We start from the raw sequence: 15,799 nt of genomic DNA, 5'->3' as shown, positions 1-15,799 counted from the left end.
ATAAAAAGGACCGAAATCCGACGAATAACCCATAGGCTCCTGTACAAAATTTGCCATTGAGAATGAGATCATATTTAACAGTCTAATGCGCCTGTGCGAATGCGTGAAATATACAATGCGTACAAGAATGAAAGCGGAGATGCGCAGCACGATCACAATTACGCTCAATGACATCATAATGAACTACATGTGAGACGCATGTCGATGATCAAAGTTTATCATATGAAGTGATGATGCCGCAATGTAATACGTGATATGACTTGTTAAATCAAATTTCTCCCTCTTATTTTTTTTTTGGGGGGTGGGATAGATGATGATAATTATATTGGATGGTGTTATTTCATGAAATACCAGATATATTCCATCCGTTAGGCCAATATTTCACTCATTTATGATTCGTGGAATATTTCCCAAACTCGTGGAATATTTCTAGTACATGTATTCTATTCTGAGCCATCCAATATTATCACATTAATATTATACAGATATTGCCTACCTAGAGTTTGTTTATAACATTTCCTCTCCCCGACGGAGTTATATTTTTCCCAAGTGATTATATTTTGCCTGAAGCGCGCAGGGCTGCGTGAAAAATATAGCTTCGGAGGGGAGTTGAAATGTTATTCATGAAAAAGATAGACCAGGAAATATCTGTTATATCATTTAGTCTATGTGGATTCGCCATCAGAGATTGCACTTATTATCTGGCTCCAACCCGAAATTCTTGCTACAGCTCTGATCCATGTACGTCATAATATAATTTTTTTGGAAAATACATCAAGTGCATTCTTCATGCAATCGATGCGTTAACACGAGCGAGTACATCAAAAAAACTACCTGATTGCGAAACTAAGCAGCGAGTGACGTTACCTTAGTGAATATAATGCTGCAATTGACAATACAACGCTGTTGTATTAACGGAGGTGACGTCAAATCCTTGAATATAACAAATGCGATCCTCACAGCTATGGTCACGTGATGGCGTATTGACCTATCACTGATTCGAATCTACATAACCTATGTAATATATACCTATATTTTTTTTTCAGGACAATGATGGTTATCTCCCTATCCACCTGTCAATCAAACAGAAAGCCACTAAGATGTGGCCGCTCTTCGTCAATCATCAGTCGGCTGATCTCAAGCTCAGAACCAACGCTGGATTTACTCCTGTCCATTATGCTGCTAAAAGGAACTGTCTTGAGTAAGTGAATACCGGTAATAATAATGATAATAATTATACTTGCTTACATGTATATGACACTGAACATTTACTTTTATCAGAAGTCTCTAAGCTCTCTACAGTAATGCAGCATAATTACCCTAGCATTAGCAGAGCAGCTGTTACGAACACTGCGCTTCAAATGATATAAATTCCTACCAGGTACCCATTCACCTCACCTGGGTTGAGTGCAGTGCAATGTGAGTGCATTTCTTGCTGAAGGAAAACATGCAATGGCTTTGAATCGAACCCCGACTTGTAGATGACCACGACGCCCCCAACTATATGGAACTTTTTTTACAATTCCATTGTATAATCAACCTGACTTTTTTTATGCCAAAACCCCATTTTTTTCATATCTTCACTTTGCGAACTGCTACAGCCGAGATTATTTTATTATTTGATTATCAATGAAGATTCTATCCATTTTTTTTTTCAAAGCATGAAAATGAATAGAAATTAAATAAATGTCACCAATTTGAGGATCAAAAGGAGAGTAATTCTGACCTCATTAAAGCTAGGTCTCTAGGGATTAAATTTTTTTTTCAAAGTATGAAAATTAATAGAAAAATCAATGATTGTTGATAATTTGAAGAATGAAAATGAATTATTAGAAGTTGTGTACCTCCATGGGTTGAAGAGTTTATTCCGAGTATGGAAATGAATAGAAAAATTATTAATGATTGCTGCCAATTTGAAGATTAAAACAATACTAATTTGAAATTGAAAAACTTTGTAGCTCTGTGAGTTAAGCGACACACTTTAAAAACATGTTCAATCTGAATTCCAATTGTCCTTTTTTTGTTGTTAGGGTGGTGAAACTGATGGTTGCTAAGGACCCATCTCTAGCTCTTATTGAGAAGGATGATGGTTATACTCCTCTGCATGTTGCGGCTATTAACAATCATCTTGAAATTTCACGTGTTCTCATCAACTTGGTGAGTAAAATCCAGCCTTGTAGTGACCAATTTCTGACTCATTTCGAATTGTTTGAAGAATGACTCGACTCGACTTGCGACTCGACCCACTTTCGACTCGACTTAAGACTTGAACCACTGATGACTAGACTCGACTTTTGACTCGAACACCAAATGACTCTGACTTGGTCCGAGTTGGCTTGTCTTGATTACATCACTGGTTCAACCTTTTAAAGGAATATTGAAAGCTTATGGATACATGTGTGTTACATTCAATAAAAAACAAGAAGAATATACATGTTAAGATTATGATAAACAAATCATCATTATCAACACTATCATCACCACCATTATCCCCATCATCATTATCAGGATCATCACTAATAGTACTGACACCAATTCAATATCATCCTACTCCATATCATCATCAGCAGCAACAACAACTTCATCAACATCATCATCATCATCAACACCAAATCACCATCATCATTACCACCACAACCACCACCACAATCATCACCGGCAACAGTATCATCGTAATCGTAATTACCACCATCACCATCATCATTCTGTTTCTGTTTGTGGTAACTCCCGTAGGAACTCGGCAGGACAGCATTATGCTGGTAAACGCCAAGCTGGTATATAACCAATTACCTATGAAACATTTTACGTCTAGGTTAATCAGGCATAGTGGGTGACGTTATAGACTACAGATATCACTCTCGTTTTTTTTTATCAAAGTGGAGACAATGGCAGAGTTGGGATTCGAACTCACAACCTTGCGATTATGAGTCCAATGCTCTAACCACTGGACCACACGACCCGTGTAATCAACCTCAGAGACAAATCACCATCATCACCATCATCATCATCATCATCTTCTTCTTCTTCACCATCCTTATCATCATCATTACCACCACCACAAACACCACGGCCAACTCAACAACAACCACCACTCTCATCATCATCATCACAATCACCCTTCATGAGTGATACACACAGTAGAAATTTGCAATGGTGCACTCATTCATGTATTACTGTAAAAGATGGCAGAATAAGAACTTTTTATTTTCTTGAACCTCTTTAAGAACCCTGCAACTATCGATGTGGGTGAAGGTCACTCCACGCCACTCCACGTAGCAACCTGGCAGGGTTACTCTGAGCTAGTTGAACTTCTGGTCAACCACGGTGCGGCGATCAACCTCAGAGACAAAGATGGCGACACCGTCTTGCATCTCTCCATAAGGAGAAGAAAGAGTGGACAGAAATTTGTCCAAGATACTCCAGAATTGCAAAAGGTATTTTCTGATTTTCATGTGCCACCTCAAAGACAACGTTCTCATTCGCTTGCTAAAACCAGTTTACTGGAAACCGGTTCAGGAAACCAGTTTGAGAGATCGCTTTGCTAGCGTTCCCATTTGATCACCTGAAAGTGGTTTTCAAAATCACTTCACGCATAGCGATCTTCTTGCTATGGATTTGCTCTCAGAGGGGTGACACGTTTCGCGCGAAATTCAAAACCGCAGTGTAGGCATTCTACACCTGTTGTGTGGAGTAGCGCGCTCAAAATGTGCGAAGATGCTTCCCGAAGAACGGTTTGTCCTCACTTGCGCTAAAACCAGTTTAACAAGGCAAAGCGATCTTGAAAACTGCATCGCTTGGTGGTTTTACAAACCGGTTTGGAAGATTGCTTCCAAGATCGCTTCAACCATTCTCATTACACGTAAAACTATTTTCCAGTAAACTAGTTTTAGGAAGGAAGTGAGAACAGTATCCTGCTGTGGTTGTAGGCATTTATTTCAAAGATGTCTTTTGATAAATCCATCTGAACCAGTGAACATTTGGTCAGTCAAAATGGACGGATAAGAATGCAACAATTTGATTATATTTATATTTTTTGTGATTATACTTTAGAATCATATAAAGGTCAGTTAAGTCACACAAACTTGCAGACAATGTCTAGCGAAATTATATAAATGTTCTACCTCTGTTATTTACATTTAATTTTGATAAACATTTACCATTTTGCTTAATTGCATTTATTTAAATCAACTTGTTTGAAAGTTACTATGCACAACTTTACACAGTAATGGTATCGAGGAGAGGATCTAGGATTTTCTTGAAGGGGGGGGGGCAAATTTTGACACGCCAAAAAAAAGAAGAAAGGTTTTCAACCACAAATTAAGGTATTTTGTACCCGAAAAAATTGACCTCAGCTTTATTGGCATTTTTACATTCAGACGTTAAATTTTGTTTCTCAAAAGGGGGGGGGGGGCCACGTGCCCCTTGTTCCCTGGATCTGCGCATAATGGAATCCTTTCTTGAAGATGCATCATACTTTCAACACACTCGTATTGTAACTAAGTCTCCTAAAATTTTCGTGAAATCTTGACCAATAGAAAAATGCATTCCAATGCTTGTTAATAACAAATGACTTAAATAAAAAAAAAACAACAACAACCTGATTTCAAATTGATCAATAGAGGTCGATGCCCACCATTCATAAGGCCAAAAGTATTTTCCTTTTGTTCCTTAAATTGGCAAAATCATTGATTTTCTTTTTATTGCCATATTTAAATAAAAGAGTAGAATATTAATACATGTATATCTTAAGTCAAATTTAATTAAATTTGAATAAGTTTACTAAAACTAGGTTGCTAATTTGCATTTAGAAATATTGATTTTGTTGTTCTTATTGTGTTGTCAATTTAGAGTTTGCAGTTGTAGTGTAGATGTATTTTACTGTATTATCACATTTATCCCAACTATTTCTATAGGTGTGCAAGGAGGTCAAGGAAACGGCAATCACCACGCCCAGAGATGCCCTCATTGCCTACTTTATCCAGCATGGCAGTGATGTCACCATAAAAAATAACAGTGGCCACACCCCTTTTGAGCTGTTGGATGAGGAACCATTGCTATTGAATGCTTTGATGAGGGTAGCTGGAATCAAACCGTAAGATGAAGTTTGTTATCAATACAGTGCGTATCAAAAAAAAGTTTACACTTTGAAAAAATCCTGTAAAATGATACATTTGTAATATTCTGAGGATTGTTCTACATTTTAACATTGGTGCAGGTCCATTATAAAATGACGATATAACTGTCGAAAAATATTTCCGCTTGAGTGAGCACCACTTACTTTTGAAAAGTTAGTGAAAAATTATTTGCGCAGAAATTTGAAATAGTTATGCGAATAAAAGTAGACCTTAATCATGAAGAACACATGGAATTTAGCTGGTAAAATTGATTTGAAGATATCTTCAACATTGTTTGACTTGTTTCCTTGCCCAAAACACTTCGAAGAGTGCATTTCGCCCCACCCCACTCCCCCATTAACCGAGGCCATCGTGACGATATTCGCTTTACACTGAGCTCTTGATTTACATGGAGTGGCTTAAGCTTGATTTTAATTTTGTTAATCATTACTAAGCTTGGGAAAAGTGTGGAGAAACAAGTATTAAATGATAAATGAAATGTAAACCAACTTTCAATGATAAAAACTTAGTGAAAAAATGCTGGAGTTGTCTGATATAAACTTTTGTTAAAATTCAGTTATGTCCTCAGATCCTGCTGGCACAAATAGGGTAAAGGTTGTGCTTATTAAGTGTTGAAATTTCAATTTGGGTGGCAAAATTGTCACAAAATGCTTGAATGTATCTGTTTTATTCCAATTGACTAAAAGTGAAAGGGAAATGTATGATAAATCTTTCGTAGTGTAAGTTTGATTTCGTCCTTTCCCCTTGACACAGCATGAAAACGAGCATTTCTGCGCAAACAGATTTCTGCGAGCTTTACAGAAATGGACAGTGCTCACTCAAGTGTAACATTCTGACAAAACTTTTACTTTCATTGGATAGATGAGACCCAAACCCAAGATTATATGTGAAAAAATTACCCACATGTTGTATATTTTTGAATTCCAAGTGCTTTTTCAAAGTGTAAACTTTTTTTTGATACGCACTGTATATCATTCAGTAAATGCACTCTATTAAAAATGTGAATAATTCATTCAGCACCTTGGCAATACAGCTACACAGTAGGCCTACCGTGGTAACAACATGCACTTTGATGCAAGGTCATAGGTTATTAGGGTCAATGAACTTAGACCATGTTGGGGGAAACAACATCGAAATCTTAACCTAAGGTTAAAGTTTCGAACTTAGAGAGTGTATGGACCTAGTTCCTGTAACCTGGGGTGGTATTCTGGAACTCTGTCATAAATTTTGTCATTTCTCTCTGAGATGTGACACCGCCATGATTGTCACAAATCGGTATTCTGAACATTATCTGTTCCCTGTCATATCTTTCAAAGTTTCCACCCATCTTTTCGGAAGCAAACCAAAATCATCGTTCCCAGTGGGAGCCCTTCTAGCCAATAGAAAGGCCCCGTGGCAGGTAGGGCATATCCCCAAAACATTTGCTGGCATCGTAAAACTACGCGTATATTGATGCGCTTAATTACAAAGAGAGGCAGGGAAATGTAAAGGATTTTAGAGAAGAAAAGTAAGGAAAATATAGAAAAAAAGGGGAAATAAATACATAGGGCCTAACTAACTGTAGCATGAAAAAATAATTTTGAAAATTGTCATGGATGATGAGTGAAACTAATACCACAATCTAATCTAAATGATATAATTATTTGCTTGACATTAAGTTAGCAGGGTATCGGGATATTTGGTACTAAAAGATATGACAAAATTTATCACTGCTACCCCCTGTCATAACTGGTCATATCTTTTGCTTGTATAATGGATTACGCGCATTTATAGCCGCATATTTTTGATGTGCGCTTAAGAGAAGAGACAGAATTTATGACAATTTTTGTGACAAAAGTTATGACGTCACCAGAATACCGATTTTGTCATATCTCTGAGAAAAGATAAAATATGGAGAAAAGACAATGTTCAGAATACAGCCCCTGGACATAAGGGTAATCAAGGATTACCAAACATCCTGCCTGAGTTTCTGGTCACATGACCAAAGTTAAAGGTCATGTAGGGTCAATTAGTTGTGGCCATGTTGTGGGTATTTGTTGTATTGCCATCATAACTGTAAGTTTATGGATGTGGTTCATGAAAGGTGGACATAAGGATAATCGGATATCACTGATCGTCTTGCAAAAGTCGTAAGTCTCATGATCAATGTCAAATGTAATTTATGGTCAATGAACATCTAGTATTTTGCTATCATATAAATTGTGGTTTTGTGAATAATTATTCTGTAGTCATTTTCAAAGTCAGCAATGAAAGTCAGAGCTGCTGCCAGAATCGCAGGCGAGACTGCCAGAGGCATTCCACTTGTTAATCATGTTTGCCAGACTTGCTAAAGACACATGTGACAAATATTTTAGGAGAATGACCGCAACAAATTCTTCATAGTTATCTCATTGCAACTATACTCTTTCCATAAAATATCATATTCTAGCAGCTTTTTGAAATTTTTCAAATTTTAATTCGGTATAGGGACAAGGATTTACCAGAACCTGAAGATGAGGCTAAAGTTCACTTTGACGAGAAGGAGGAGAAAAGAGAGGACAAAGGGAAAGAACAGAAAAGGAAAGAGGAGAAAAAGAAGGAAGTGCCGAAGAAGAAGGATCATGAGCAGGAAGAGAAAGCCTGTGAAGAGAAACGTCAAAAGACACAGAAGAAGCGAGGTACTTTACATGAACATTTATCCTACGTTTGTGTTTTTAACAGAAAACAAAAATAATGAAAAGAACACAATAATAATAATAATAGGCATTTATATCGCGCCATCTATCTAGAAATATTCTATTCCTAGGCACATTGTTATTATTATTACACTGGCTTTAGCTTGAGCTGCCTTTCAGCGCTCATGCATTCAAGGAATTAATCCTGCCGGGTACCCATTTATCTCACCTGGATTGAGTGCAGCACAATGTGGGTAAATTTCTTGCTGAAGGAAATTACGTCATGGCTGGGATTCGAACCCACAACCCTCTGTTTCAAAGTCAGAAGACTAATCCACTGGGCCACAATGCTCCAAAACATAACTTTCTTATGAACGGAGCGTGTTACAGGGTAATAAAATCCCTTAATCAGTTTTGAAATCATAAATTGAAGTGAAGTGAATTTGAAGTATGTAGAAATGACACAACAGGTAGATGTTTCATAAAGCTGTTTGTAAGATATACAAATGACTTAACGCACGATTGGTGATCCTTTCTAGCGCTCTATACCTATGTCACTGATTTAAGGAACTATGAACACTTTTCAGTTATGTGTAAAATCATCATGCCTAAGTTTACCAACAGCTTTATGAAACACCCATCTGGGGGTGTTTCGCAAAGATTTAATTGTGGTTTAATAGAGTCGCACTTTATAGTTCCCTTTTGTGTGGCTGTTTTCCAAAAGGCATGACTGCATTGATCAAATTATGCTCAGATGCGAATTTAATATCATGTGCGTGGTGTCCGTTAGCACAAATTAAAGTCACACAAAATATTTGGGAAACACCTCCATTTTCTTAAGAAAAGATTTCCCATGGTTTCAAAAAGTCTTTTGTAACTCATAAATAGCTTTATGAAACATCCACCGGGAAGCTGTACTTGCAGTGTATAAAGATCCCCATCTTTTACCTTGCTCTTCTTCAGGGGACAAAGATTTCGGAGGGGTCCATATTATCAGCCCAGATGAGCTAAATTTGGGGAAAACAGTCGGGCAAGGCGGGTTCGGTGAGGTGAAGAAAGCCGTTTGGAGAGGTACTACAGTGGCAGTAAAGATCATCTCATCAGCTGGGAGCAGAGATGATGAAGTTGAGAAAGAGGTCTTTGTTCATAAGTAAGTTAGGGTTGGGATTAAGAAGGAAATAAGTTCTGATTAAGTAAGGGTTGATAAGAAAAATAATTCCCCATTTAGATGAAGAAAACAAATTTAGATGGAGACAGGGTCAGGAAAAAAAGTAAGGGTTAAGTAAGGGTTGAGAAGAAAGTGGGGTTTGATTAGGTTAGGATTAAGAAGAAAAGAATTTTGAATTAAGTAAGGTTTAAGAAGTTTGGATTAAGTTACATGTAGCAGTAAGTAGAAAATAATTTTGTATCAAGTAAGGGTTGAGAAGAAAGTAAGTTCTGTAATTTATTAGTGTTAAGAAGAAAGAAAGTTCTGATTATGTTAGGGTTGGGAAGAAATTCTGTTAAGGTTGAAAAGGGAGGAGAGCGGGTGGAGGAACTGGGCAAAGGAAGGGGAGTGGTGAAGACAATTAAGGGGGGGGGGGCAATGATGTGGAAAGGTTAGTTGATGAAAATAGGAGAGGAAACATTCTGGGGTAGGGTGTTAAGAATAGGGTGGGGTTAAGAGATAAAGGAAGGAATAACTGTCTGTATTGAGTTTAACCCCTTGAAAATATGATATTTCTCATTACACATCAAATGCATTGTCAAATATGTTCACATAATTTGCCTATGATATCATGCATATAACAAGCAAATAATATCGTTGGTGAAAGTGATGGGACCAACAGTTACATGTATTTCAGATTGAAGCTTGGGAGACGGTGTATTTACATTGTCAAGGAAGTAATCTGTCTGATTTGTTGCAGCCACAGGGTGTTTCTTGCTGTATATTCCACATTAGAATATTTGATCCAGGTTTCATTAATTGTCTCTCATTAATTTTTCAGACGTGCTAGACATCCGAATATTGTATCCTTAATGGCCGTTGGCCATAGAATTGGACAGGCTTTGATTGTCATGGAGTTCATCGATGGAATGGATCTCAATGATGTCATCTTCAAGAAAAAGGTATGCCTGTTTTGTGATAGGGAGCTATCGAACAAGAAAGTTAAACGATTCCCTTGTGGCCAGATGTTGAAGTGTGAGTGTTGGAAAAAGCAATAGAACAGTATTTGTCGTAAGGAGGGGAGGAGGGGGATCAGGGACTTTCTGAGTTATTTAGGGCTTGATACCAGTGCTATGTGAATGTTTGCTCTATCAGACTTTCTTCAATTAGAGATAGCAATGTGTATACAAGGACTGGTTGTAATGACATCATCTGAACGACAATAGATGTATAAAGATGCAACACATACAATCATAGGACAAAAATTTACTGGGCACAAAGAATAGTTGTGATGATGAAGAAAAATAGAATAAACAAAAATACCACACCATTTATGTGATTAACTGTATTAAGTACACATAATGTTGAATGTAGAGAAATCAAAGAACTACATTATAGTGGAGTGTGAGAAATAGAACAGAGTTTGAAGAAAACAAATGATGCTCCAAATCAGGGGTGGTCCTCGGAGTGACCAGAAGAGGGGGGGGGGGAATGGAAACAGTCCACTCTTCCTTCTGTACCCTAGATACGCGCTTGCCCCAAGAGAGCCACACATGAAAAGAATGGGTTAACAGGACAGATGGTAGAAAGTTATATATATATATATATATATATGTATATATTTTTTTTAGAAGGATGGTATCACCCTGACCAAAGAGTTGAAGATGAGCACCACGTTGGGTCTATTATCAGCCCTGACCTACCTCCATGCTTCTAAGATTCTTCATCTCGACATCAAACCATCGAATGTCATGGTAAGTTCAATATATTTACAAGTATGAGCAGTAAAGGGATAAATTGGTCTTCACATGGGATAAATCAATTTGGTCCTCTATCAGGTGGTTTTCTCATGGAAATCAATTTGGACCACTACCAGTTGGTCTTCACATGGGATAAATCAATTTGGTCCACTGTCAGGTGGTCTTCACATGGGATAAATAAATTTGGTCAATTATCAGGTGGTCTTCACATGGGATAAATCAATTTGGTCCACTATCAGTTGGTTTTCATATGGGATAAATCAATGTGGTCTTCTGTCAGTGTGGTCATCACATGGGATAAATCAATTTGGTCTACTATCAATGTGATCTTCACATGGGATAAATTGATTTGGTCCACTATCAGGTCATCTTCACATGGGATAGATCAATTTGGTCTACTATCAGTTGGTCTTCACATGGGATAAATCCATTTGGTCTACTATCAGTTGGTCTTCACATGGGATTCATCGATTTGGTCCACTATCAATATGGTCTTTGGGAAAAATTTATTTGGTCTTCACATGGATAAATTAATTTGGTCTCCACATGGGATAAATCAATCAACTACATGTATCAAGTCATCTTCACATGGGATAAATCAATTTGGTCTATTATCAATGTGGTCTTCACATGGGAAAATCAATTTGGTCTCCACATGGGATGAATCAATTTGGTTTACTATCAAGTCATCTTCTTGGGATTAATCAATTTGGTCTACTATCAATGTGGTCTTCACATGGGATAAATCAATTTGGTCTACTACCAATTTGGACTTATTGTGATTTGGTCTACACTTCACTTGGTTTAACACACACTTTGTCTGATTCTCACCTAGTCTAATTTGCCCAGCTGGTCTAATTTCCACCCAGTCTACTTATAATGTGGCACTTTTGTCAAATGACAATGAAGTTCATCCGGTCACAGAGACGACCAATTTTGTTACAAGTAGTATGGCCTATATGATGGCATGGGTAAACCCCAACTGGAAATTAGACCAATGGCAAGTGGACTAAATGGCGCTTGGACATTGTAGATGATCTACAATGCAAAAACTCTGGCGTTGATTTAACACCAGCCCAGAATCCATATATGTCCACACCAGAGAAGTTTTGAAACAACACCAGTTTGGCATCAAACCGATGCTGTTTTAATACTAATTGGTGCTCTTTAAACACCTACATGTATCAGGTGTTAGACTATTACCAAAACCGGTGTTGTTTAACACTTCTCTGATGTGGACATATATAGTTTTTACAGTGTGGGATTAGACCATGTGAGATGAGACCATGGGACCAAGAAATAAGACAAAGTGGGTTTAGACCAGGTTGGAATTCACCAGAGTAGTTACCTATACAGAGTATTGGTGGAGTAACAAAACCTGTATTCCAAGCAAGACAAATTTGCATTAGAGTGAAAATGTGACTGATATCACACTATATTCGCTTTCTGCTAGCTGTGCCCATATTGTGATGTCATATTTTTGATTGAATATGGAATATACAGACTCATACAATACTTGAAGGAATACGAGTCAGGTTTTTACAAGTCTCACCTCGCGAAGCAAAGTGAGACTATAGGCGCCGCTTTTCCGACGGCGGCGGCGGCGGCGGCGTCAACATCAAATCTTAACCTGAGGTTAAGTTTTTGAAATGACATCATAACTTGGAAAGTATATGGACCTAGTTCATGAAACTTGACCATAAGGTTAATCAAGTATTACTGAACATCCTAATAGAGTTTCATGTCACATGACCAAGGTCAAAGGTCATTTAGGGTCAATGAACTTAGACCATGTTGGAGGAATCAACATCAAAATCTTAACCTGTGGTTAAGTTTTTGAAATGTCATCATAACTTAGAAAATATATGGACCTAGTTCATGAAACTTGGACATAAGGTTAATCAAGTATCACTGAACATCCTACATGAGTTTCACGTCACATGACCAAGGTCAAAGGTCATTTAGGGTCAATGAACTTTGGCCGAATTGTGGATATCTGTTGAATTCCCATTATAACTTTGAAAGTTTATGGATCTGATTCATGAAACTTGGACATAATAGTAATCAAGCATCACTCAAAATTTTGTGCAAGTTTCAGGTCTCATGATTAAGGTCAAAGGTCATTTAGGGTCAATGAACTTTGGCCGAATCGGGGGTATCTGTTGAATTACCATCATAACTTTGAAAGTTTATTGGTCTAGTTCATTAAAGTTGGACATTAGAGTAATCAAGTATCACTGAACATCCTGTGCACGTTTCAGGTCACATGACCAAGGTCAAAGGTCAATGAACTTTGGCCGAAATGGGTGTATCTGTTGAATTACCATCATAACTTTGAAAGTTTATGGATCTGATTCATGAAACTTGTACATAAGAGTAATCAAGTATCACTGAACATCCTGTTTGAGTTTCAGGTCACATGATCAAGGTCAAAGGTCATGTAAGGTCAATGAACTTTGGCCATGTTGGGGTTTTTTGTTGAATAACCATCATATCTCTGTAAGTTTATTGGTCTACTTCATAAAAAGTGGACATAAGAGTAACCATGTATCACTGAACATCTTGTGCGAGTTAGAGTAGTATTCAAAGTCAGCACTGCTGCTACATTGAACCGCGTGATGCAGGTGAGACGGCCAGAGGCATTCCACTTGTTACAACTTGGCAGAATATAGTATAAGTTTCTGAAAGTTAATTCTTTGCATTTCCTTGCACTTGATATTCAACATTCATCATGTCAGAAACATTCCATGTCGATTGATAAAGATGATGTCTCTTTCTATAATAGGACATCTCTCCTTCCCACTTTTTCCCTCACACTCTCCTATCTTTCTACTCTCTCTGTCTCTTCCCATCTTTTTCTCTGTATGTGCAATTACCTGTTGTTCGACAAAAGAAAATGTGTTTAATCACCAGGACTATTTTCCATTTTCCAGATGGACCGTTCTTCAAAGCGAGCTTATCTTTGCGACCTTGGTCTGGCCCACATTAAGACCAGAAGCTCCATGTCCCTCTCGACATCAGTCGGAGGTCCACGCGGGACCATCAGCTTCATGGCCCCGGAGATGATCCAAAGCCAAGGGAAGGCCTGGGCTGGTCCAGGGAACGACATCTGGGCCATCGCCTGCACCTTCCTGGAGCTGTTTGTGGAGCAACGTCTCTGGGAGGGTATGGAGTTCATGGCCTTGTTCAGGACACTGATGAAGTCGGCCACGCCACCTCCGATTCTCAAGAGAGCTAAATCGGATGTACGGACCATTCTAAAACCATGCTTCGAAGCTGACCCCTTAAAGAGGCCATCCGCGTCAGTGCTCCTTGAACAGTTCCAGGGGCTCCAGAAACCCAGCTCATGATGTGTGAGCCATCCATTGTAGTTGAGGAAGTGGTTTTAACCTTAGGAGCTTTACATTCTGGCACCACCAAGCCTGTGATGTGGGAGGCATCTATTTCAGTTCAATGGCTGCTGAACTGAGCTCCATCTCCAAGCCGGGTTCAGGATCCTGTTGCATAAAAGTTACCATCATGGTAACTTTTCCATGCAATGGTAACTTGCATGGAATCCTTGATTGTGATTTGCCATTGATCAGCGTTGCCATGGTAGTTATCATTGCGTAGCTAGAGTTACCATAATAGAAACTTTTCTGCAGTGGGGCCCTGAAGGACGATACCCATCGCATTATCAACAGCTCTGCCCCTGCAATGTGCTGCCAATCATCTCAACTTTAACATAAGACGTCTCAACAACGAAAGTGAAATCATGGGGAAATCCCGGAAAAATCTCATCAGATAGAATGCAAAAGCTAAAAAAATCTGCAAAGAATACGTAAGTGTTATCGTTGTTCATTACATTTTATGAAGCTTTAAAAGATTTGCACTCTTCTAACTACATATTTTACAGCGATGTCTATAATATTCGCGGCCTGTTCGTAAGCTTAAGTTCAACATCTCAAACTTGAAGTTATGGTCTTTTCAATCCCATGAAGTTGATGTTTAAATTAGTCTGCTGACCAGTTACTAAGCCTTGTGATAAGGGGTCCTGGGGTCTGTTTCATAAAACTTGTTATAGTAATAATTTACAATAGTAGTTAAAAGCTACTTAAATTCTTCAATGTGATTGGCTGATAGTAAATTTGTTATAGAAATCATACATTTATTATCATAAAAATTCTTTATGAAACAGGACCCTGATGCCACAATTTTGATAGCTCCATTTTTCTTGAGTCTTTGAAAGTATCTGCTGGATGATGTTGTTGCTGGAACAGTTAGTCCCGAATTCACAAAGGTGGTTTTGAAAACCCACGGTTGAGTCCATGGTTTATGCAGATTTCCTGTATAAATTACACTTAATTTAGTGCGTATCGGGTGCGTGTATAAAACATGTCCAATGCTGATGCACACTTTTGTCACAGTGCGCCAAATTGACGGCTGTTGCCGTGGTTATCAACGCTATTTTATTCAGTCCACTGTTTGAAGAGTGGACTCATTAATAAAAACTGTGGACTCATGAATAAAATAGCGTTGATAACCACGGCAACAGGCGTCAATTTGGCGCACTGTGAAAAAAGTGTGCATCAGCATTGGACATGTTTTATACACGCACCCGATACGCGCTAAATTAAGCGTAATTTATACAGGAAATCTGCATAAACCATGGACTCAACCGTGGGTTTTCAAAACCACCTTTGTGAATTCGGGCCTTAAAGATTGAAGCTTTTAGCTGTTTGGCCTCTGATGTATGAAGCTTCTCTGTGTCACAGTATTCTTTCTGAAGGCTATATACAGTTGTGCTCAAAAGTTTGTAAACTCCACCACAAAATGCACTCCTTCATGCTGTGTGCTGAATATAGACAACAAAAGTACAGTGTTCAGTGAGCCCAGAGAAACAGACTTTATTGAATGTCATATTTTATCACCTGAATTCACAATTAAATATTTAAAACATATTTAAACAGTTTAAATATGTTCATTTTCTGGTGAGGTTTACTAACCTTTTAGGCTTTAGCACCACATATGAGTTTGTTTCCTAGTAAAAGTACACATTTCCATTTTACACATGTGTGTGTGGGAAAGTAATAAGAGAAACTATATTGTGCTTCGTATTTGAGA

General features: G+C 38.0%; 1 protein-coding gene across 1 annotated transcript in view; it reads left to right on the top strand.

Annotated features, from left to right (window-relative positions):
- The window catches only part of LOC121427335, a 41,080-nt gene extending 26,937 nt beyond the window's left edge, over positions 1–14,143 (top strand). The window contains exons 7-15 of the mRNA XM_041623679.1: positions 1,047–1,201; positions 2,031–2,157; positions 3,225–3,434; positions 4,914–5,092; positions 7,602–7,792; positions 8,753–8,939; positions 9,778–9,898; positions 10,568–10,690; positions 13,630–14,143. Coding sequence (XP_041479613.1) covers positions 1,047–1,201; positions 2,031–2,157; positions 3,225–3,434; positions 4,914–5,092; positions 7,602–7,792; positions 8,753–8,939; positions 9,778–9,898; positions 10,568–10,690; positions 13,630–14,046 — 1,710 coding nt within the window. The 3' untranslated portion in view covers positions 14,047–14,143. The remainder of the gene's footprint in view (positions 1–1,046; positions 1,202–2,030; positions 2,158–3,224; positions 3,435–4,913; positions 5,093–7,601; positions 7,793–8,752; positions 8,940–9,777; positions 9,899–10,567; positions 10,691–13,629) is intronic.
- Positions 14,144–15,799: the final 1,656 nt, after the last annotated feature.

Source organism: Lytechinus variegatus, chromosome 14, assembly GCF_018143015.1.
Source record: "Lytechinus variegatus isolate NC3 chromosome 14, Lvar_3.0, whole genome shotgun sequence".
Classification (NCBI taxonomy): domain Eukaryota; kingdom Metazoa; phylum Echinodermata; class Echinoidea; order Temnopleuroida; family Toxopneustidae; genus Lytechinus; species Lytechinus variegatus.
The sequence above is the reverse complement of the archived record's forward strand: the minus strand, read 5'-3'. Positions and strand labels throughout refer to the sequence as shown.